Here is a 23934-nt window from a genome sequence, read left to right as displayed (position 1 = left end):
TGTCAGGAGCCCACCTCCAGTCGTGCTGCCCGTTCTTAAGGGCCGACTTCCCTCCTGTCCCAATCTCAGCTCAAAGGCAACTCTCCAGGTCCAAGAGCAGCTCTGTGGGTCCCACGTCTCTACTTTCCTCCTTACAGTGGCAGGGAATGATGGAAGGCAAATTTGCCAGAAACCAGCAAAGTTTCCCGATCCCACATTTCTTTCTTAAAGGGATTCTAACCAAAAATTAGGGCCAAGGTGTGTGCCTGCGGACGGGGACCCAGAGGAAAGGGGCCTCACTGCATCTTTTGTCACTGGCTTGGCTCTCGGGACCACGGTCCCCAACCTCCCACCAAGGGGGTGCCTGTCCTCTAGCTGCTGTCTAGACATCTGGCTATGCTTCCAAAGCAAAATCATCATTAGCTCTGCTGCCACCCGTTTTGAGCAGCCGGGTCCTCACAACTGTCCTCGAGCTGCCACCAGCACCACAGCACACCCTGTCTCCCTCCTGAACCCTGCCCAAAGCAGACAGAAGAGTATAGTGAAGCTGGATGATTAACCATGGAAAGAAAAGAAGAAACCTGTGAACAATCCCTCTTCTCCCTCCCTCGTTCCCCTCCCTCCCTCCCAAATAAATAAGTTAATGGGTTTAGGAAAGTTCCCATTCAAAGTTCTTTCCAATTAGCTCAATTCCCGCTTGTGTTTTGTCTTAAACGACTCTCAAGATTTTCTTTTTACCCTGGTGCATCTGCAGCAGCAGAGTCTAGCCACAGTTGCTCCTGAAGAAGTAAAAACGGTGTGGTGCCAGGGAGAAGACAGGTCCCTGACCTGACATCTCTCGCTTTTTGGTGAAGACTCCACTTGGCTGCTCTGACCGCAGCAGGAGCAATACCAAATCAGAACCTTCCAATACAAAGTTCAGGCTCTGGCCAGAGTCCCTGAATGACGTTTGCCCCCGGCCCTGCCTGATCAGCAGCCTGGGGCAGGGTGAGCGGGTGGCTGCTATAGGCAGTCTTGACAGAGAGCCACCTGGCCCTTGATGAAGTCCCGGCAGGGGCAGATCCTCCAGAGCCTGGAGTGGGCGCCTGCACAGCTGAAGAGCAGGAGGTCACCTTGAAACACACAGTGCTTGTTCTTGGGGTCAAAGGAGGGCACCAGGATGTCCTTGGCCAGCTCTGAACTTTGGCAGGTCACCTCGTACCTGAAGAGGAAGAGAAAGGCACCTGGGTTGGCGCTGTGGCGACAGAGCCTTTCCAGTCACTGGTCCCGCCGGCCTGCCTCGTTGGGGCACGGGGGACGCTTGGTTCTGCTTTAGAGATGAAATGGCATCCGCTCTGTGACCCCTCCATCGTCCGTCTCTAGATACCCGGGCTCGAGAAGGCCTGCATGTGCTGGGGCGTGTGTGGAGGGGTGTGTGATTGTGGCTGCTCAGTGAAGCGTCATCTGTGATGGAGAAAAACTGGAAACAAGCCAAATACTCACCAAGCAAGGAATGGCCGAATCACGGCCCGTCTGTGCTTTTGGAATTCTCTGCTGCCGTTGACAAAGAATGAGGGAGAGATGTGGGCACCAGCAGGGGCGCCATCCTGGAGGAAGGTGAGTTGGGGAATGGATGCATGGTGAAAGCAGCTGGTGTGCACACGTGTGAGTGGGAGGGTCAGAGTTGAGAGGGCGACATGCTATACACTAACGCATTAACCATGGCTGCTTGCGAGGAGTGAGAATGGTACAGCACTAAGCATTATTTGCAGGTTGCTTACTTACTTATTCGTTTGTTTATTTTAGAGACAGAGTCTGCCACTCAGGCTGAAGTGCAGTGGCAAGACCAATGCTCATTGCAGCCTCGACCTTCTGGGCTCAAGCTATCCTCCCACCACAGAGAAGGGGCATCTATGAACGTGCACAACCGTGCCTAGCTAGATTTCTTTTATTGTTGTTGGAGATGGGGTCTTGCTTTGCTGCCCAGGCTGGTCTTGAACTCCTGGCCTCAAGCAGTCCTCCTGCCTCAGCCTCCCAAAGTGCTGGGATTACAGGTCTGAGTCACTGAGCCCGGTTAAACTTTCTTTCAATTTTTAAAAAAAGTATGTTTAATATTTTTATTAAAGGCTTAAGAAAATGCCTGTCATACGGCCTTAGTCTTCCCCAGAAAACAATCAGATAGTGCTCTTCTGGGGCACTGACTCCCTGGGCATTTGCAGGCACCCTTTGGTCACAGCACTGGTGACCCTGATGACAGGTGTGTGAGTTGAGGCCTCAGGAGGTGCAGAGAAGGGTTTGAATCCAGGCCCTCCCTCCCCAGCCCCATGCTGTTGTTCCACTGGCTCCCAAAAGCTGAGCAGTCTGTGGGCTGTGAAGCCTTATGGCTTTGCTTCCTCTGGCTGTGATCACTGCTTGGGTCGGAGTGGGGGGGCAGTCAGACATTTGGGATGGTCCCATTCCTAACGGTATTGGCTTATCTCAAAGTATGGATGCTTCTCTCTCCCCTGGGATGATGGGTTCCACCCACTGGGGCTATCCCTGGACTCTTCCCCTGGAGTCCTGCCTGGATGCTGTACCCAAGTTCAGAGAAGAAAGTGCGAGGGGATTGGGCACACCTGGGTTCGGCTCTCAACTTCATCTCTTAGGAGCTGTGTTATTCTGGACAAACACTGAGCCCCTCTGTGGCTCAGGTTTTTCTTCTGTAAACTGGGGATAAAAATAACCTTTGACTGAAAGAATTAAATTAGTGCTTCTGGAGCATGTGGCAGAGTCAGTTGTGAGTCTGTCAGTAAATGGTAATTATCATTACTATGATCGTTGTCATTGTCATAATCACCCTGCCCCGGAAGATGCCGAATGGACTATATGCCACCTCTCCCTTGCCCAGCGGTGTGAATTTACACATATACCAGTCATTTCTGTTCTGCTTTGGTCATGGAAGTCTCACTTCTTGCTCACAGGGAGGGGATCAGGATAGGAAGCTTGAGGCTTCTTGTTGCCTCTGGGAGGCTTCTAACTGTGGGCTGTGCATGTGTGTATGTGTCTGAGTGTGGGAAGCATCGTGCTCCCTTGTGGTCCTGCCCCGTCTTCCTCTAGCCAACCAACTGCCTGGGGTCTGCCTCCCTGCTAACTTGCTAACATGATCCCGCGATTTACAGCACATCTGCTGGGACTTCTGGTGAGCTCTCAGAAGCTGCCAGCCTGGCTTCTGCTCAGTTGCAGCTGAAGCCCCAACAGCTTCTGGAACTCAGCATGTCACTGGCGCTCAGGCCTCACCCCCTGCACACATTAAGTGGACCAGGAGAGCTGGGGCCTCTCACCTTGACCTCCCGCAGTCACTAGGGGAGTGCTCTGGCGTCTCTAAATACCCCCCACCCGTGCTCTTGGCGCCAGCTGAGAGGTGGTGGTGCCCTGGGAGTTAGAGTCATGGACCATGAAGGAAGAGGGCAGGAAGCGGAATTTTTTAATGGATGTCTTTAAAGGAAAAATGCGTCAGAGACCTGGAGTTACCAGGTCCTTTACAGGATACCCCTACTGGCCAAAAAAGAGAAAGGCATATCTAGAGCTCACTTTCAAATGAACAGTTTACACATGGAACGTGGCCTTGGGATACAGATTTATACTTATGACATTTATTTATTTAGGTGAGTTACAGCAGCTGCTGTGCCTTAACTCAAACCATCTGCCTGGCACGCTGCTCACCAGAGCATGGAAATCTCTGCAGGGACTTGCAGACCCCATGGCGAGGGCTGCAATTGTCAGGAGCCATAAAAAACCCTCCTGCTGTCTCCTGGGCTCCCTTGGACTCAGACTCCAGGACACTGTCTCCCAGGGTACAGGCACACATGAGCACGTGTCTGTGCATATGACTCAGCTGAGGCTGCAGCAGCAGAAGCCTGCCTGGGGGTGGTGCTCAGAGACCACCACAATGTGCTCAAGCAGCAGACGCTTCCCAGAGCCACAGGTGAGACCTGCTGCAAGGGAGTTAATCAATCCATGTGGCACTGTGGCACATAGGGCTCCAGCCATGTCTGGATGCCATCCAATCTCCCAGTCCCGGCATCTCCTAGGCCCCCAGGGGGCTTTCTCTCCTCTTACACAGGCATGCAAGGTGCCTTCCCCTGGGCCCTTGGTGGTTAGGAAGGCGACTCCATCTTCCTTGCTTAACTAGCAAGGCACCAGAGAGGTGATGCCACTTGCTCCCGTCGCTGGAGTGCGAGAAACCAGACAGCCTCTGCAGCCTGGGGTCCTCAGTCTCCATGAAGTCCTGCCTTTTGAGGGGGTGCAAGGTGCTGTCTCTCACACATGCTACCGCTCAGAAACTCCACCATAGTGTGCCGTCTTCCTCTCCTTTCCCTAGTCGTGCTGACTTCTCTCCAGGGACCTAAAAATTTTTCTTTCTTACAGGTTGGGAGTTGGGGCTTCTGGGGGATCCATCAGTTTGCAATTTAGAGCTCTTGAAGCAAAATACGAGGCAAAGCCCCCACCTACGGGGCTACCTATTTCCTGCCCTGCAGTTACAGGCATTAGGCTGAGAAGCCCCGGCACTGCAGAGAGCACAGAAGTCACCAGTCCCTCCCTGGCACACAGATCCGTGACACGTACCCCTTCAGGAGGTGGGATGGAAGCAATGCCATGCCACGTGTCCCTGCCCTGAAGTGCCTTCCCTCCTCCAGCCCCCTCTCAAGAGGGCTCTGTTCATCCCAACCCGGTCCCACCAAGTCCCACCCAAACCCTCACACCCACTCTGACTGAATGCCACCTCCCCTCTCTCAGGTGCCAACACTCTCGCAGTCTAGACCACACCACTTAGAATTCCCCTTCTTACAGAACAACCCCGGTCACCAATAACTTAAAATCCTGGAAGATACAACTTTAAGTAGCAGCAAAATTTCCTACTAAACTTCACACGAACACCTGTTGCTGTGTGTGGAGCTGAAGTCCTCCCCACTGGCCATGCTGGAATAGACCCTGGCACTTCCTGGGCCCCTCTCCACCTTCCAGTCCACATCCCCGTCTGGGAGGAGTCTTGTCCGGGAGATGTGTCACACCTGAATCATGCATGCTCTGTGGCAGCCTCCCAGCACACAACCGCATCCTGCATGCACAGGCACTCAAAGGCCAGTTGTCCGATTCTCCTTGATTCATGACGACAACATAGGATGCTGCAAAGGGTTCCACAGATGTGACCTATTCAACTCACACCACACAATGAAGACAGGTGGTCCTCAAAGGTTGTGGACATCCAAAGACTGAAAGGAGCTTGAACGTAGCTTAGAAGCAGGCCCCAAGTTGAAGAAGAACAAGCAGCTCTGGCTTGCAGGAACTGCTTGTCGCTAATTGGCCATGAATATGGATGGGCCAGGATCACCTCCACGCTGAGGCGGCCCTCAATAGACTGCCAGATAGCTGGGGTTTCACACCATTATCAGTATTTACAAATGCATGAACAAGTTATTCAGTGGGGCTTGTATGTTCAGAGAATTAATTTCAGAGGGCTTTATTGCAAAATTAGCATTCATTCCAGAAGCTTGCTAAGAAAACCCGCATCTCTACAGTGGGGTGGAGGTTGGAGGAATGATCCCGTGGCACAGGACCTGACAGTGGGACAGTCCCACAGCAAGCACCTCTGCTCTTGTGGACTGTGCATGGTATACAGGGATGGAGAGGAAGGTCAAGACAGGGGGGCTGGCTTTTCCAGTGTTGGCCTGGTGGCCTCAGGCTTACTCTGCTGCCCACAGCTCTCTCTTTGGCAAGGGCTACACATTATCTCACCATCACCCAGGGAGCCCTGTTTTACAGGAGAAAACTGATGGAACAGAGGGAGCTAGCCACTTGTCCAGCTGTTGGTTCCCCTTCCTACTGAACCCTTGTCCTGGAGGCAGGTCACCTGTGTAGGACCTAGGTGACAGTACTAGGCCAAGAGCTCTGATTCCTTCCTGGCAGGGAAGAAGTCCATGCTGTTCAGGAGTCTCATTCGTGTCCCCTTCCCAGGATGCAGCTTGTCACTTTTCCTCTTCCAGAAGTGGGCAGATGTGGACAGTATTGGGTGTATACCTCCTAGTCTAAACCTTGTGAGTTTCGACTTCCAATGCAAACAGAGAGACACTCGGGGTTCTCAAAAAGCTACCTCACTCCAGAAATCTACTTGCAAAAGGAGCCAGTGGAAAGGCCCTCATGGGATGCTAGAATTCAGGTTCTGTGCTGTGAACTGGAAGCTTCTAGTACTGTCACAGGCTCGTCACACATTCAGATCGCCACCCCCTCACCAAGCTGCTGTGGGTGCAGAGCAGGGGGCCACACCGACCTCCCTCCTCTGGCCTGGGCTTCTGTTTTGATGGCAGAGTCAGGGCAGCCTCTGCGCCTGGTCTTCCCAAAAAAGAATGAGAGAAAAATAGCATCGCCCACATCCCTACTCAGAAGAGCTTCCTTGTAGGCGAGATGCCAGAGACTACTCTCTCTTGAGAAAGGGTTTTATACCACCCTTGAGGATGATAAGACTCATAGGAGGGACCAGTCTAGCTCAGACCACTGTGCACAGATAACTATAGTGACCACCAGCACTAAGAGGCATAAAGCCAGATGGATGCAGGTGAGTCCTGAGCCCATGGCCGCTCCATGTCCTCTTCAAGCCTGGGATACCACAGCTGCTGGACTGGATATTTAGGGCTGGGACAGCACAGCTGCTGGACTGGATATTTGGGGCTAGTGTCTTATTATTTATAGGCAATTACCTTGCAGAAAACACCTAGTTAGAGCTACTGAGTTAGTAGATGGAAAGACTAGATAATTAAACACTGTGTGGGCCATGTTAGCAAGTAATAAGAATTGGGAGAACAGATTTAGTCCTGAGGAGGGTCATGAGTCAGGGGCTGGAAGAAACCTCATATGGAAATTTGGGGATTGCAGATGCCAAATTCAAGATGCCAGCACGAGGGGAAATTAAAAGTGTCACTAAAGTAACACAAGTACGAAGTAAAACATTCAAGGAACATTGGAGGCCTCTCCTGGGTGTAGAAACCTGGCAGTCAGGTCTGCCCAGGAAACACATGTCAAAGGTCCAGAAGGAAGTACAAAAGGGAACAGGTTGCAGGAGGGGAAGACAGAACTTAGAATTTGTTGTGGGCAGATTTCTGCCAGCTCCTCCTCCTGACTCCTTTCTTCCTGACTCCAGAGTAGAAGATTGCCCCCTGCCCCACTCGGGCTCTGCGGGGGCCAATTGCTGCCGCCAGGAATCCTGAGGGTGGGGCATAGGGTGGGGGAGGGTCCATCTGTGGCTCTGTGCCCACCCTCCACTCCCATCATTCTTAGGGGCAACATCGACAAACTGAACATCTCCCACAATCTCCAAGCCCAGACATGGCGTTATGTATGCAAATACAACACCCCGAGCCATCAGCAGTCCAGGTGACTTCATCTGACCTACCAATCACCACATGGGTGAACTTTCTTGGGGGGTTGTGCTGTAGCCTATGCCCCTCTCACACCTCACCCACAAGCCCACAAGTCTGGAACCGAACTGAACCCTGGACCCTTCCCTCAGCTCTAACCCCGAAGGCCAGCTGGGGTCCCAAGGCTGAGCTCCCCCAGCCCGTCCCAAGGCACTTACTTCAGCATGTCCTTGTCCTTGTTGAGGTGCTGGAAGAAAGAAGGCTCGCAGATAAGCTGGCTCTCCTGGCATACCTGCTTGCAGGACTGCCCGGGCTCAGCCAGCTTGACCTGCAGAGCACTGAGAGGCGGCCACATCACTTGCCCGTGGCAGAAGTCCTAGAATGACAGTAAGGCCATCAGTCAAGGGAAACGGTTACAGACCCAGACCTGCTAAGCAACTCTGGCAACGAAGAGAGAGCAGTGAATGGGAAGATCTGGGAGCCAGACTCAAAGGCTAAAGCAGGACTCAGTCAGAATACGCCCTTGGGCCAGGTTTTGACCTCTCTAAATACCAGCTTCCTGGGCCCCAAGAGGGGACAGCAGCAGGCTTTCCACACAGGGCTCAAGGACAAGAGACCCCAACTTGTCATGTGCACAGACAGCACTGTGCCTGCCCACAAAGGGTGTCTGTTTTTGATGATCATCAGCAATGACGTAGCCTGGCTATTTAGAGCCTCCATCCTTTGGTCTGTTCCCTCCTCTCTGATTCCAAAGGCACTGCAAGTGTCTTCCCTAAATTGGCAGTCACCTAGCATGACGTTGTTTCACGAGTGCTGGTTTTATCTCCACAGCAAGATTCTGATGGGAGGTGACAATCACACCAAGGAGACCAAAGGCGCCTCGGATATCACCTCCTGTGGTGCCATGTCCTTGGCAAAGACTTAGTGATGGTTGGCTGAAAACAATTACAGTTAGGTCCTCATTTAAAGTTGTCAACAGGTTCTAGCAGACTGCGACTTTAAGTAAAACGACATATAACTAAACCAATTTGACCACAGGCTAATTGATATAAGAAAGAGTGAAGTTCCTACGGCATACTTCTGGTCACAAAAAAACATCGCCAAATTTCTAAGATCCCCCCCATTTCCAACATTAAACACTGAAACGAATGTGAGCTGTACATACATTTAACAAGTAGGATAATTATTTACCCAATTCTTGGTGAGTCATTAAGTGATGGTGGTCATAGGGGTGGTGGGTTAAATCAAGGAATAAATGTTTGCAAAATGAAGATTGGAAGGAGTATCTCCTACTACCATGCAGTTCAAAAACAATCACAAATATAGTAGGTTCCTACGGCCTGGTTTGCTGCTGTGCATCTGTGTGATTATGGTATACTTTATCAAGTTTTACTGTACAATAATTTGTACTAACTCACTCATTTTTCAACTTGCTTATTCCAGTTCAGGATCATGAGTGGTCACAGCCTATCTCAGCAGCTCAGGGCTCCAGGCGGGAACCAGCCCTGGATGGGACGCCATCCCATCATGGCGTCACTCACACACCCACACTCACTCATTCTGGGACCACGTAGACACGCTGGTTTATCTCATGTGCCCAGCTTTGGGAGGTGGGAAGAAGCCAGAGTTCCAGAGAAAACCCACTCAGACGTGGGAAGAATGTGCAGACTCCATACAGACAGTGGCCCCAGCTGGGAATCAAATTTTTCCCCCCCTCGGTGTTATAACAGAATGATGTTACCTGCTGTACAACATTCTACCCATTCAACAAGAGAGACAGTTTGAGCAGCATGTGGTAGGACAAGGCACGTGGCACCTGCCACAAAGGTGTGGAGGGCCTCAAGATGGGCACAACTGGTCAACCCCAGGATCTAGAGGGAGTGGAAGAAACCAGCACATCCAAGAAAGACCCAGGGTGGAGGACAGGAAGCACACTGAACAATCTGCCTGGTTATGAAGCTGAGCTGGGGAAAGGAGGAGTAGGAACTCTCTCTGACCTAGGACCCCGGAAATCATTTCAGCCGTGCCTGAAGCGACCCTGAGGAGGTACCAGTGACAGGAATTCAGGTGCCAACAGCACCAGAGCCCACTCTGGTTGCAGGCTGTGGATGGAGTCCACAGAATTCCTCAGGATCTTGGGCTGCCCAACCAGCAGGTGCTGTTGGTGAGGACACCTGAGGGCTGTGGGTGTTCAGCTCCATCTGAGGTGGGCCAGCCCTCAGGTGCACCCACAGGAGGTTAGGATCCTGGGCTCTGAATGTCACTTATAGGAATTCGCCCCACAGACATATGGGGGACACGCGCAAAGAAACCCACACAGGATGGCGTGGATAGCATAGCAAAGCTGTCAGGGGAGAAGCAAACAACTTGCAACAACCTGAAGGTTGCATTTAAACAGATAACTGTTTAAAGACAAACAATACCAAAGACAGAGGCAGGTTTCTATATGGTGACATGGAAAATTGCCAAGACCCCCCAGAGGGAAGGATAGCACCTAGTGTTTCCCTGTGGCAAGCACTGGGGTGGAGACGCAGACACATGTGTAAGCATGCACGTGCTGCTCCAAGAACAGCTCATGTAGGCTTGGCTGCCCTAAGAAGCGACACAGAGCAACAGAATCAGGAGTGATAAGGAAGTTTACTTTCCAATGTGTGTCCTTCTGGAATATTTTATTTTTCCTCTCCCAGTGCCGTGTGGAGGAGTTGATAATCTCAGGGTCTAGGGCTCCCAGCACTGGCACAGGCAGAGGAAATGTTTTGAGTCCCATCCCTGTCTGTCACATGGAGTGTCACAAGTAGGGCATGAGTACTTTACACTCCTGGGTAGTTCTTAGTTTGGAGGTGAGTGCAGCACAGGGAACCGAGACTAGCCAGAGCTGCATTCAGGAAGGGTCTTCCATACACTTTGTTATTGTTATTGTTAACCTTATGTTTGTATTACTTTTAATGAGCCAAAAGCCAAAAAAAGAGCAAAGCAAAATCCACTGCAGGCTTTGCAGGCAGCCAGCTCTGAGGACACATCCTGCCTTTTTTACTAGCTTATGTGAACCTTTGGGGGTAAAACACATTAGTCTGAAGCCTCAGTTTCTTCATCAGAAAAATGGATATATACTGAAAACTTTCTATGGCTCTTGCCTCTTCCTACCTTCTTCCTGAAGGAAGAAATGCTGAAAAAGACAACTGTTCCACTTGCTTCAGATCGAGGATCACAGTTCGAACAAGCAAGGCAAGCTTACTGTTGCTCTCCGCATTGCATGTTTCTACAATGAAAGGCCTTGACTACTTGAGTCTGAGTGACTTTGGTGAACAGCAAACAGAAATGCTTCAACAGATAGTAGGCAGGAAATCTAGAACCTGAATTCGTATCAGCCACCAACAAAATTCCAGAAGGATCTGATAATCCAGAGATGACAGACAAACATTGGATTACTCAGGGATATTAGGATGCAGCTTAATCTTTTGAAAGTGATACACGGTGGGCTGGTATGTAGAGTGTCTAGGACGCACGTAGCCCTGGGCATTACCAGAGACAGATGCCTGGGCAGAAAGATCCTCATCTCACTCCTGTATTCATGATGACCTTGAGCACGATGTGTGCCCCTGCGTAGCAATGGGGAGCACAACTTGAGTCTGGAGGCTGTTACTAAGGGTGATGACATGACTGCACAGGTCTGTGGGACCCTGAATGGGAACAGTATTCACTGGTGGTTGCTGTTCTTTTATGTGGCAGGAAACCCACTGGCTGGCCTTTTGCTCTCTTCCCATCCCGTGGCCATGACTTCCCTTCCCACAGGATGACTGTCATCAGACAGGGAGAATGAAAGCACATGATGATCAATGGAGTTACTGATGACCAGAGCTGAGTGGGTGCATGGGCATGTGGACAAGGCTGAGGGTTGTTTCTTTTGTTGCTTTGTTTTACCGGGTGGCTAACGCAAGCCAACTTTGCTTCTACAGGTTCAGTATCCCTTATCTAAAATGGCTGGGACGACAAGCACTTTGGATTTTGAATTGTTTCAGATTTTGGAATATTATGCATATACATAATGCTTTAACTTGGGGATGGGACCCAAGTCTACACATGAAGTTCATTTATGTTTCATATACACCTTATACACATAGCCTGAGGGTAATTTTACCTAACAGTTTAAATAATTTTGTGCATGCAACCAAGTTTGTGTTAAGTACTTACGTGTGAAACTTTCCACCTGCAGTGCCATGTTGGTGCTCAGAAAGCTTTGGCTTTTTTTGTTTGTTTGTTTGTTTTGAGTTGGAGTCTCACTCTGTCGCCCAGACTGGAGTGCAGTGGCCGTTTCCGGCCACGGCAGCCTCGACCTGCTGGGCTCTGGCGATCCTTTCGCCTCAGCCTTCCGAGTAGCCGGAATTATAGGCATGCGCTACCACGTCCAGCTGATTTTTTGATTTATTGTAGAGATGAGGTCTCACTGCCCAGGTGGGTCTCGAACCCGCGGGCTCAGGCAATCCACTCACCTCAGCCTCCCGAAGGCGCGGGATTACAGGCTGAGCCACCGAGCCCAGCAGCCTTTACATTTTATAACAAATATGTTTTAAATCCAACATATACCAAAGCCTACTGAGTGACTGTATAAAACCCACAGACAATCAGGAAATCTGGACTAGATTACATTGTCTACATCAAAAGAGGCCAAGTGGGAAATCCTTTCTCTGCCCCTTGGATTTGGCTTGGCCCAGTCCTGGATTAGGCTGGGGAAATGGAGACCCATGCAAGTCCTGGCTTTTACAGCTTATAAGAAAACCGTGGAACATTTCTCCTTATATGATGGCACAAAACAGAACTGAGGGTACTATCTCTGTACCTGTTGAATTTAGGGACATTGAAGAAGCTTGGGAAAAGATTCTGCTTTGTTGGATGAGGAGATGACATGGGAAAAGAATGAGCTCCAAGTCAGAAGAAGTGGGTTTGAAGCCTGGCCCTGCCTCCATGGCACGTTAGACATGCTACTCGGTCTGGTGTGACGCTAGGTCACACTGAGTAGAAGACTGGCAAATGGCAGGTGTTTTACTCACTCACCTTCTTCCTGTTAGCCCTCCTTGGAAGGGCTGGCTGTGCCCCACAGGGCAGGCCCGGATGAGTGGACATCCTGCACCTTGGCACCAGCAGGGCAGGATGAGATGGGAGGCCTGAACAATGGGAAATGCCCTTCATGCTGTGCTGCAGGGCTGATGTGCCGGTGTGTTCATGTCTTTGTAAACCACAGCATCCAGCCTTTTCGAGGTCCCCCTCAATAGACACGCTTAGCTCAATCCTGCACATGAAGACTAAGGTTTCAAGTCACCCTTGCTGGTGTGTCCCAGGAGGGTGGCCTGGCGTTCTCTCAGAGGTCTATTTTGGGAGCCAACAGCAGCAGGACTTTCTTAAAGCTCGATGAACCATCTGGAAAGCCCCAAGGTAATCACATTGCACAGAGGGAGGCCCCAGGTGGCAGAAGGCAGCTGGGGGTCTGGGTTAGAATTCCGGCTTCCAGCTGTGGGACATCACAGATGTCTCTCAAGTTCCCTCTGCCTGCTTGGGAGGATGGCACCATCTGTCCTTCCTTCCTTATGTAATTCCCATGAGGGAAAAATGAGGTGACTGATAAGAAGGCACCTTGCGACATTAGAGACATGTTCCAAGGTTGGCCATTGTTCGCAGTCCAAGTCCAGAGGTAAAAGTGGAGTTGATTGGAGTATATGTGGTCATTTACCTGCATCCATGACAGCCACCTCTTGGCCTAGCTGCTCGTAGGGCACAACCAAAATGGAAGCCCCTGCCATAAGCCTCTTCTCACCCATAGGTGCCAGCCCCATGGATGCTCACACAAGGCTGGAGGGCTTCTTTTGCATTCAACTGCAGCACAGGTTAACATGGCAATGCCAGCTTGTTTTACTACCTCACTCCAAACACTCATTTGTTCATTCATTCATTCAACAAATACTAGCTAAGAGGCAGAAAATCATAGTTCAGAGCTCAGACTGCTTTAAATCTTAGCTCTTCCATTCATCAATTAATCATAATGTATAAAGTGCTCAGAAAAGCCATCTGACACAAAACACCACCTACATATCAGCTGTTACCATTACTATGTGCTATCTAGGCCCTTGGAGGGTGGGATGACTAGGTGAACAGAAGGAACCAAAAACCCCTGCCTTCATAGAGCCTGAATCCAGTGAGGGAGACAGAAGCACAAACCAGAGAAGTCAGTTATCTACAGTATGTTAAAAGGTGCTCTGGAGGAGAATGAAATGATACTGATGGCAGGAAGGGTATCCTGACAGGCATTACTGAGAAGGTGGCATTTGAGAAAAGACCTGAGAAGTCAAGCAGTGAGCCATGCAAGCATCTGGGAAGAACATTCCAGACACAGGAAAACACGGATCGGAGGCTCTGACGAAGGAGCATATTCCAAGAGGGGAAGGAGGTCCAGGGAGCGTGGGCAGCATGCATATGTCATGAGGAGGAAACAGGGTTTGCTGGGGACCTGGGCCCAGAGAGCCCGGGCAGAGCACTCACAGCTTTGGGGGCCAATGGAAAGCTCTGGCTTTCCTTCGAAGTAAGATGGAAGTCCCTGGAGATGTCTGGGTAGAGAAGTGATAGGATCTGCAGCTGGGAACAGACTACAGGGGCAAAAGAAGAGCCAGAGAGACAGGAAGCTGCTGCAACAGCACAGAAAGAGATAAGGGACTGAGACCACACACAAACTTCTCTGTTCAACAAACCACAGACATAAAAGTTGGCTTTGAAGGTTTCCTCATTCATGCAGTCAAAACTTTACAAATGGCTACTAAAGCCTTATGGTGAGTGATGGAAATACAAACATGAAGGAGAGAGTCGCTGGGTTCACAGGACCTAAGCTCAGGGGCTCAGTGCACAGTGTAGTAAGAGAGGCCAATGTAAAAAAAAAATTACAGAACAGTATAAAACAAATGTCCAAGCAGAATGCAGAGGCTACTTCGAGGTGGGGAAGGATTAACTCCAGGGAAGGGGTAGAGTGATGGTGGCAGCAATCAGAGAAGGCTTCCAAGATCTAGACCTCTGAGCTGGGCTTCTTAGGCTGCACAGGAGTTAGTGGCTTACCACTAACATGGTGCTTTGCAGACAGCTGGAACTCAGTAAAGAGTCGTTGAACTGGCTGGGCTCAGTGGCTCGGCCTGTAATCCCAGCACTTTGGGAGGCTGAGGCGAGTGGATTGCCTGAGTCTGCAGGCTCGAGACCCACTTGGGTAACTTGGTGAGACCTCGTCTCTACAATAAATCAAAAAATTAGCCAGGTGTGGTAGCGCATGCCTATAGTTCCGGCTTCTTGGAAGGCTGAGGCGGAAGGAACGCCGGAGCCCAGCAGGTAGAGGTAGAGTGAGACTCCAGCTCAAAAAAAAAAGAGAGAGAGAGAGACACTGAACTAAACTGAATGGTTTTGGCATCCTGGGGCTTTGATAGGAGCAGAAGCAGAAAAGAGACAATCCTAACCCAGCGAGCTTCTATGCAGCCAGAATGAGATAGAAACAGTAATTTCCAGTCTGGTTAACAAGCCCACTTAGAACACAGAAAATCTGCATTCCTCCCTAACAATTATTTCAACCAGTCACCAAATTTCCCTAAATGTGCTTGACTATTCTGAAATTTCCATGCAGTAGACATAAACCGTAATAAGAAAGGTCTATGAACCAAAAAATTTATGAGAAACAGCAATGTTCTAAACAAGAGAATGCAACCCACCATGAAAAAGAGGTAAGAGCACTGTCTTTGTAAATGAAGGTCAGTTAGGAGCATGGGGAAAAATGACACAAAGACTGGAGGAGGGGTTACTCCCTGTACAAAGTGCTGGGCGAAGGGGCTGGCTTGTTACACCCTCCTGATTGGCTGGGGCAGGGGTGCAGGGGGGCCTGCCCAGAGCAGAGCAGAAAAGAAGGAGCAGACAGGCAAGTGAGGGTGCTGAGTGGCATGTGATGGGGTCTCTTCCACAAACTCTCCTCACTCAGTCCAGGCCAAATCTTTGAGTTACTAAGTCTATGATCGATTAGACACAAACGAATTTTAGTGGAAAACCCGCATTGTTTGGAACCAAGAAGTCAGGGAATACAAGTCCAAAAACAGGCTCTACAGGAAGTAAGACCAGGAATCTGTAGACATAAAGTGTGTTGGGGAGGAAGGGGGATGGGGAGGGAGGTTGGCGGGACAGGTTCCAGGCCATGAAAATGGGGTTTGGGCAGTTTGAGGGATTAGGGACACGTATTTGTTGTTTGTTATAGCTGGGAAATCCAGAGCCTGGCACAGAAAGTGTTCTATAAATACTGGGTGACTGGTTGACTGGATAAGCACACCTCAGTCCCCTGTAGGACCTACTATTCTCAGCCTGTGCGGTTCCTCAAAAGGAAGTGAATTGAGTCCTCAGGCAGCCCTGGGAGCTGTTTCCCAGAGGTAGGTGTAAAAGTGTTTCCACAAAGGCAACAGAGAAGGTGGCTGTGAAGCTGAGCAGCAGGCACTGATCTCCAGGGATCATCCCTTCACGTTCAAATTCACTGAGAACAAGCACACTCTTGAACACAGAAATCTACCTTATTCATATTCTTCCTGGAGTCTACCCACGAGAAAGGAACACACAGGTCCACACACAGACTGCATGGGAATGTTCAGAGTAGCACTCATTACACTGGTCAAAATGCAGCAATAACCCGAATGTACATCAATTGGTGAATGAAGAAATAAATTATGGTGTATCCTATGGGATACTACTTAGCAATGAAAAGAAGTAAGTTCTGATATAGGCAACAACACGAATAAACCCCCAAAACATTAATGCTACGTGAAAGAAGCCAGAGATCTCCAGAAAAGACAAATCTCAAAAGACAGAAAATGTGGGTCAGGAGCAAGGATTGATTTGCAAACAGACACAAGCTTTCTGATGCAAAACTAGAGTGTGATGGTAGCTGTGCAGCTCTATCAATTTGCTTTAAACATCACTGAATTGTACCCTTACATGCAGTGAATTTTATGGTCTGTAAATTACACCTCGGTGAAGTCGTTTGAAAAACACACCTCGTTGGTTTCTAGGCTCCTGCAGCAGCTCTCGGAGCGCCCACATGGACCAGGCACTGTTAGCTCTAAACATGGATTAGTCTACTGATTCCTCTACCACTCTGACCGGGTATGTAGCATTATTCCCATTTCACAGAAGAACAAGGACAGAGAGGTTAGGTAACTTGCCCAAGGCAGCAGAACCAAGATGTGAGCCATGCTGTACGCCTCCAGGGTCTGGCGCTTAATCATCACCTACCCAGTGGCCATCGATTTTTCAAGAGTAAACATTCCCTAAGGTTGTGCCAACCTTCTTCCCTTTCCAATTCCTTTTCTTCTTTCCCTGAAATCTCGTTACCTCCATCTCCACCATTGCCCCCCACCCCTGGACCATCCAGATTCACTAACAGGCTTGTCCTTGGGTCTAGAATACTCTCCAGTGAGTTCATCACAGGCTCTGATGAGCAGACACCCGAGGAGTTTCAGCCGATTCCACAGCTGCTTGCTCTTGAAGTTAACTCTTTTTACCCTCCATGCTTTTCACACAAATTACATGGCTCCTTATAAACATGACTGTGACCATCCAGTATATTTACAGGGTCTTCCCAGGAGACAAGAAAATAGGGTTCAAGACCATACATGTGTTTTTTATATTGCCATTCCTTCAAAAGAACCTGTTATACTCTCTGGCCTGAGGCCAATATATAAGGTGTTCCCAAGAAATGCATAACAAAAACCTTAACAAGCCCAGACACACTCAAGATGGAGAATCTCAGTGCTTCATTTTAGATTACAAAGAATATCCCCCTGCTGGAGACAGTGCCTCTTTTAGAGAGCTGATTTAAAAGAGCATGAAATTCAAAATCAACTGAAAGTACAGTAAAGGGAGGGGGGCATTAATGGAACTGAGCAAGTGATTTTCCTAGGGTCAGATCGTTCGCATTGGGTACTGCACCCGAGCTGGCTGGGTACCAACTGGATTTCCTGCTGGCAACTGCTCAACTGTACGTCGAAGCCTGACGTGCTCTCAGTTGTTGTCAATTGGCTCCCTCTGGCTCCCACTGCCTTGGCTGGGTGTGATGGACAATCTTGAAAGATTTCTGGGGTAAAAGCTACTATGTTCTCCTTGAAGATCACAGGGACAACTCTGAAGGCAGAGATCAGCCTACTTAGAGCTGCAGCGCTCCTAATGTTCAAGGTACGGGACACTCCTCCTTAGAGATGCAGGCTTTTCTGTTCATACCTGGAACACCTTCTCTGCATCTCTGCTGCTCTTTGAAGAAGTTCTTCTTGCTGCAAAAGTAATGAGTACCCCAAGCTCTAAAACACTGGGGCTTGAAAGCTAACAGAGGAAGAAGGCCCAGTCTGTGAATCAATAGGGTCTTGGCTTCCTATCTTCCTTCTGGCACTGGGGGAACATTCTGGGTTCAATTGAATTCCGGGGACATATTCAAAATGGGCGCCTTCATTGCTCACTTAGGAATATTGGGAGGATATTCAATAAGAAATGCCCCAAATGCAAGATTCCTAGGATGATTTTTCAAACACCAATCTGACAGCACCATTGCCTCTCACCCTGCCTAAAATCTTTCTTTAGTTTCTTGTTGTCCCAGAATCAAATCTGAATCCTTCAGCTGAGCCTCAGCATCTTTTTATGTTCTGCCATCTCCTCCGGCCTGTTCTCTCATCTCACCCCCTCTTCAGTTGCAGCTAAACTTCCCGTAATTCACCATGACTTCTCTTTTGTTACAAGCCTTTGCATCTGAACTTGTACAGCCCTCCCAGTCCTCCCAGTTTGCCTTCAGGACTTATCTTCTGCAAGATGTCTTGGGATCTACTCTCTCATGTCATCCCCTCCTTTCTCCGCAGGCTGGAGTGTGCCATCACAGAGCACCCTGGTTTCCTCACTACTGCTGGGCTGAACCTACAGCACCGGCACTGCCTGCGGACTTGGATGCCTTCTCCAGGAAATTAAAAGCTACTTGAGGACAGGGACTGGGCCCTGGATACTTCTCCTCCCCGTCTGCCTACATAGTTCATGACACGCTCCAGCTGACAAATATTCATAAAGTCTAAGACCAGCTTCCTGGTTCCTGACACGCAGGAATAAAAAGCCCATCTCACTCTCCTCCCATTCATGCATTCATTCCTTCACGTGGGAGGTACTGCACACTACTATGAACCAGGCAAGGTGCTGGGGCTGCAGAGGCAAACAAGCCAGATGGAGACCCTGTGTTATGGAGTGTTTAACAAGGTCTATCTGGGAAACAGGACCTTCTTGTCTGAAAGAAAACCTAGCAATAGACGTATAGAAGACTCAAAAAACTTGTAAGGGCTAGCTGGGGTTCCTGAGCCTTAGGGAAGAAATAGAGCCTTCAAATGAACCTGATCAAGAGTCACTTATGCCTGGTGGCTGAGTGACTCTTTTCCCTGAGAGGGAGTGGAGACAGGAAAAGGAAAGGGCTTCAGCAGCAGCTGTAGGGATCTGGGGCCCTATCTCGAGATAACCTCTGATGGGAGCAAGAGCTGTGATGTCTGAAGACTCACCGTTAAAGGAGGCCCACAGCTCCTCTCCACACCTACAAGAAGGGGGAACAGCTCTGGGAGGTACAAGATGACAGAGACACTTTGCCATCTCCTGAGGCCCTGGCAAATGCTAATGGCACGGACGAGGCCTTGCACCAAACCAGCATCAAATCTTGATTCCAAAACCTGTGAGCCCAATAACTGGGAGCTTTGGTTTTCACTGTCCAAAGAATGGGGTTATTACCACCACCTCCTGGGATTACTGTGGGGATAAAATGAGATAATACACCTGATGCATTTGGTGCATGTTGGCACAGAACCTTACAAGGATTGTGGTTAGTGAAGTTATGATGACACTGTCGTTATGATGTCATATAAAGACTGAATGAGATAATGACTCAAATGCTTAGCTCTCATGGTAAGATTTGGTAAGTAATATATATATAAAATAGTATGTCTCATAATTATATAACATAATGTACCACAATATAGCATGATATATTAAATGATCAACAGCACTAGTTCACATTTATAAAATATGTGCCAGGTTCTGTTCGAAGCACCTCGTCTGTATTAGATCATTCCTACTACGTAGGTCCTACTATTATCCTTATTTTACAGAAGAGAAAACTAGGGCGCAGAGAGGCTGAGTTAATACACCCAAGTCATAGAACCAGGAACTCGTGGTGCTCGGGGTTGAACTCAGGTACCTGGGCTGCAGAACATGCTGTCCTGCCACTCACAAAAGCTCAACATATCAGACGCACCACCCTGAAGCACACAACCACAGCACTTCCTCTCCAACAGCAGCACCCAGGCTGCTCGCCACAGTGTCAGTCTCCTCAAACCACCAGCTCTTCCTTTGAGGCCCACATTGGGCCTATAATCTCTGCCTACAGAGACCTTCAACATGCCATTTCTATTTTCAGCGTGCACAATCCTCATCCCCCGTGGTGTCAAGATCCCTTGATCGCCTTGAAACATTCTACTCTGCCCTTTAAGAAAGGCACCTTATTTCTGGAATCTGGTCCACAAGTTCACACTCTCCTACCCACGGGGGTTCTCAGTCTGTCTATTTCTAGCTCTGGGTTGCTTTTGAAGCCCAAGGAGCTCAAATGTTACAAAATGACAGCAATAGCACTCCTGGCCTTTACTCCTAGGAGCAGGAGCCAGAGTTTCCAAACCCTGTTGGGGACAGTAGGACTCTCGGCACTTCTCCTGCATTGGAACTGAAGTCCTGCATCTATCTGCTTTATATACCTAGGTTTCATGTAAGGTTTCATTTGAAAGGATCCTGTTTTTAGAAGATGTTTGAAAACCACAATAAAGTTCTAACATTCAGAATTACTAAACATATATAGTTAAAGGACTGCTTGGAAACCCCTGGTTTCAGTCCTTGTCTTTCTTAGATGAGAAATGAAGATAAGGTAGGACAAGAGAGCTACTTGTCTGTCCCCCTCCCAAGACTTCGTGATGCCCCTTAGAACCCACTCAGAGTGCAGGCCCTAATGGTCAGGGAAATCTTCATCTTGATCATCCAGTCTCTTACCTACAAGGAAAGACTGGTTCCCTTGGGTGACCATGACAGCGCTGCCTTTAGAATTTCAACAAGTAATTACTTGGCTTCTAGAGTCTTTCCAAAGCAGGAAAATAACCAGAGAAACACAGCAAGCTCTTGGCTGTTCTTGAAAGCCCCTTGGGGTAACAGGAAGCAGGACACAGCAAAGAAAGATGACCTTCTGATGAGCCTTACCTGTTTTTCGATGAAAGCATTGATTCTCTGTAGCATCCCCTCACATGTAAATTCATATGGCATGTATGGCTCAATCTGTGGAAACAGAACACGATTCCATGAAGGAGGACAGAAGGCGTGTAGCACTAACCCAGTCCTCCAATGATTCACTCAACACACAGGTGCCAACATTGAGAGGCAGCCTCTAGAGAGATTAAGACTATGGACTTGGAAATCAACAGAATGGGACCATGATCTCACTCTGAGACCCTGAGAAAACTACTTGCCATCTCTAAGTCTCTGGTGCCTCAAATGTAAAAGGGTGATAATAAAAACCCACCTCTTTTAAGTTGTGGTGAAGATTATACAGAGGAAAAAAAGATGCTTAGTTCAGTGGCTAGCACACAGTAGACATTCCACAAAAGGTGGTGATTATTACTTGCCAGGAGGTAAGCTCCATGGGCAAAGACCATCTTTGCATCCCAGTGCTGGGCATAAGAGTGGCACGTGTAGGATTTTATCAAATATTTGTTGAGTGAATGCACGGTCACCACTCTGAGATAGGAGTACAATGAGCAGTTTAAGGACCCATGACAGTGACGAAGGCTTTCATCTTCATTAGTAGGTGAAGTTAGCATGTGCCCAAAGAACTAAGGGTGAAAAAAGAGTGATAAAGTGCGACAAAGAGTCCAGCCAGAGGGGGCCAGAAGGTCAAAGCAGACTTCTACTCATGCTGAGTTTTGAAGGTCAGCTATGAGGCTAGCAAGCCAAGTCTGAGGAGGGTCAGAATGCTGAGGACATTTTAGGTGGAGCAAGAACTGTGAGATTTAATGCAAAAGGGCAGCAGGAAGCTGGGGCTCAGGAGCACAGAGGCTGGTAAGATAAGGTTGGAAAGATGATTCACTGAATTTCCACAGAAGTCTTGAAATTTTTTATACCAAGGAACCTAGATTTTATTTGAAGGAAGAGGAGCCCCTAAAAGGCGCTTTGTCAAGATATTGTCATCAATATTGTACATCTGAGGGAAGGGGAAGAAATATGAGTTTGAGCTCTGTTGCATGGTGCTTAGCAAGGAGATCTGCTGCAAGGTTTGTGTTTGCAGGGGCATTACCAGTCTGAAATGGATGTTTCATTTGGGAGAAAAGTCACCCAGAAATCCAGTCTGTTACAGTTTCAGAGAGTACAACAGCGCCTATCAGAGACAGAGGGGTACCTTCACCAGCTCCCTTTTAAGTCTATGCTTACCTATCTCGAATCTGCAACGTGAACTAGACAAAATATCTACGAGCTGAGCTTGCTGAAAATGGGACAGTCGATAGACAGGACACTCTGTGGGCAGCCAAACAGCTGATCTCAGGGCATCCTCTCTCCTTTCCTTATGTGTTGAACCACACATTATATTTGAAATCTTCTTCAATCATGAATTTTAGAAATATCATAATTTGTCTTCAAACGCACAACTAGCTGATGCATCATGCAAGTGGATCTCACCACAGTTGCCCACATCTGTCTGGATGGAGCTACAAGAAGCTGAACCATAAGTATTGTAATATCACGGCAGACTGTTCTACAAGAACAGAGAGGTCACTCTATTCCTAGGTAGCTCATCTCCAAAGAGCTCAAAATACTCTGAAAAACTGACTTTCAGGTTCTCAGTTTGCTCCCTCTCATCTCAAGCTTTTGAGTTTACTGTTCTCTCTCTGACCCAGACTTAACCCTTCACATCAAACGTAAAATTTTTCTTTTCTTTTAAAACACATTTACTCTACCCATGGGTGACTCCAGAAGGTTTCTATAACTGGACTAGAGATAAGCTTCCTCTCAAAGGTTCATAGAAGAAACAAAAGGAAGCTATGTAAAACCAAGAACAAAGAATATCTGGGCTCATTTATCAGTAGACAAGCAGAAGTTCTAGAGTGAAATAAACACATGTTGGTAGTAATCTTTCATAAGACCAATGATCCAGTTATGTGGTAGGAAGAATGCTGAGTATCCAAGCACCATTCCAACAATAGAATTTAAAGCGCATCCTTTAGAAAATGAAAACAAATTAGTTTAAAGGGCTCAATGCAATAAACAAGAAAAATGGTATTTTCTCTGTTCTCTTACCAACCATGTCCAAATTAATCAAAGGGATGCTGCTTCACTCACTACTTTGGGGCAGTTCACTGTTTTAAAGGGTATGAAGCCAAACAAACAATTTTCCTACCTCCCCCCCCAAAAAAGAGGAAACTACATTCTTAGGCTACCTCTGCCAGTGAGTTCACTAGTCATCCTGCTGTGAGTAGGAGCAGGGACTTCTGCATGGGACAGCTCGCCAGACGCCTGGGTTCGGGGATAGACAGCACTGGGCAAGCCACTGAAGTGAGAGCTGTTGCATATGCTGAGGGAAGGGGAGGATGGACAGTTTTCTGAATAACTATTCTTCAGGACCAGTCAAGGCCTCTTTGGGGCATCGAATGAAAGAGAATGCTGAAACCATATCCAGTCATTGAGAAACCCAAACCCAAGCAGAAGCAACTGTGGGGAAGCAAGGGGGTATTCCTGGTCATTCTGTTTTGTGGAAAAAGGACTATTACTTATATGGTGAAGGCCATAGGAAAGATGCCTGCAGGCTGCACTGTGGAGCTCCTGCTGGTCTTGAAAACCTTCCATTACCATTCCATCTTCTCCTACATCTTCTCCTCTTGACCTCCTTTCTGGTGAGAGTTCTTGTCTCCATCAGGACCTATCCACCTTCCAAGTCAGGGTAGATCTCCTACAGGGAACCGCTCTCAGAGATCAGCCTCCCTGAGAAGGCCTCCATGGTCTTTCCTGACAGAGCCGGCCTGGTATCATTCAAAGAGAGATGTCAGCTGGGCTCGGTGGCTCAGCCTGTAATCCCGCGCCTTTGGGAGGCTGAGGTGAGTGGACTGCCTGAGACCGCGAGTTGGAGACCCGCCTGGGCAGCGAGACCTCATCTCTACAATAAATCAAAAAATCAGCCGGGCGTGGTAGCGCATGCCTGTAATTCCAGCTACTTGGAAGGCTGAGGTGGAAGGATCGCCGGAGCCCAGCAGGTCGAGGCTGCGGTGGCCGGGAGCAGCCACTGCACTCCAGTCTGGGTGACAGAGTGAGACTCCAACTCAAAAAACAAAAACAAAAACAAAACAAAACAAAGAGAGATGGTCTTAGAAGGTACCAGAAGACCAGGGTTGGAGTTACAGCTCCTTTATTTGCTAACCACAGGATTTTGAGTTAGACAGAACCTGTATTTTCTCTTGATGATTTCAAATGGAAATTGTCATGGCATTCC

At 48.6% G+C, this 23934-nt stretch overlaps 1 protein-coding gene across 1 annotated transcript in view; it reads right to left on the bottom strand.

Moving 5' to 3' along the window:
* Positions 1–749: 749 nt before the first annotated feature.
* The window catches only part of MGAT5 (mannosyl (alpha-1,6-)-glycoprotein beta-1,6-N-acetyl-glucosaminyltransferase), a 217426-nt gene continuing 194241 nt past the window's right edge, over positions 750–23934 (bottom strand). The window contains exons 14-16 of the mRNA XM_008069436.1: positions 20661–20735; positions 7568–7725; positions 750–1180 (exon numbers count right to left, since the gene is read on the bottom strand). Coding sequence (XP_008067627.1) covers positions 982–1180; positions 7568–7725; positions 20661–20735 — 432 coding nt within the window. The 3' untranslated portion in view covers positions 750–981. The remainder of the gene's footprint in view (positions 1181–7567; positions 7726–20660; positions 20736–23934) is intronic.

Source organism: Carlito syrichta, unplaced genomic scaffold, assembly GCF_000164805.1.
Source record: "Carlito syrichta isolate Samal-C Ts95f unplaced genomic scaffold, Tarsius_syrichta-2.0.1 Scaffold312030, whole genome shotgun sequence".
In the NCBI taxonomy this organism is placed as follows: domain Eukaryota; kingdom Metazoa; phylum Chordata; class Mammalia; order Primates; family Tarsiidae; genus Carlito; species Carlito syrichta.
The sequence above is the reverse complement of the archived record's forward strand: the minus strand, read 5'-3'. Positions and strand labels throughout refer to the sequence as shown.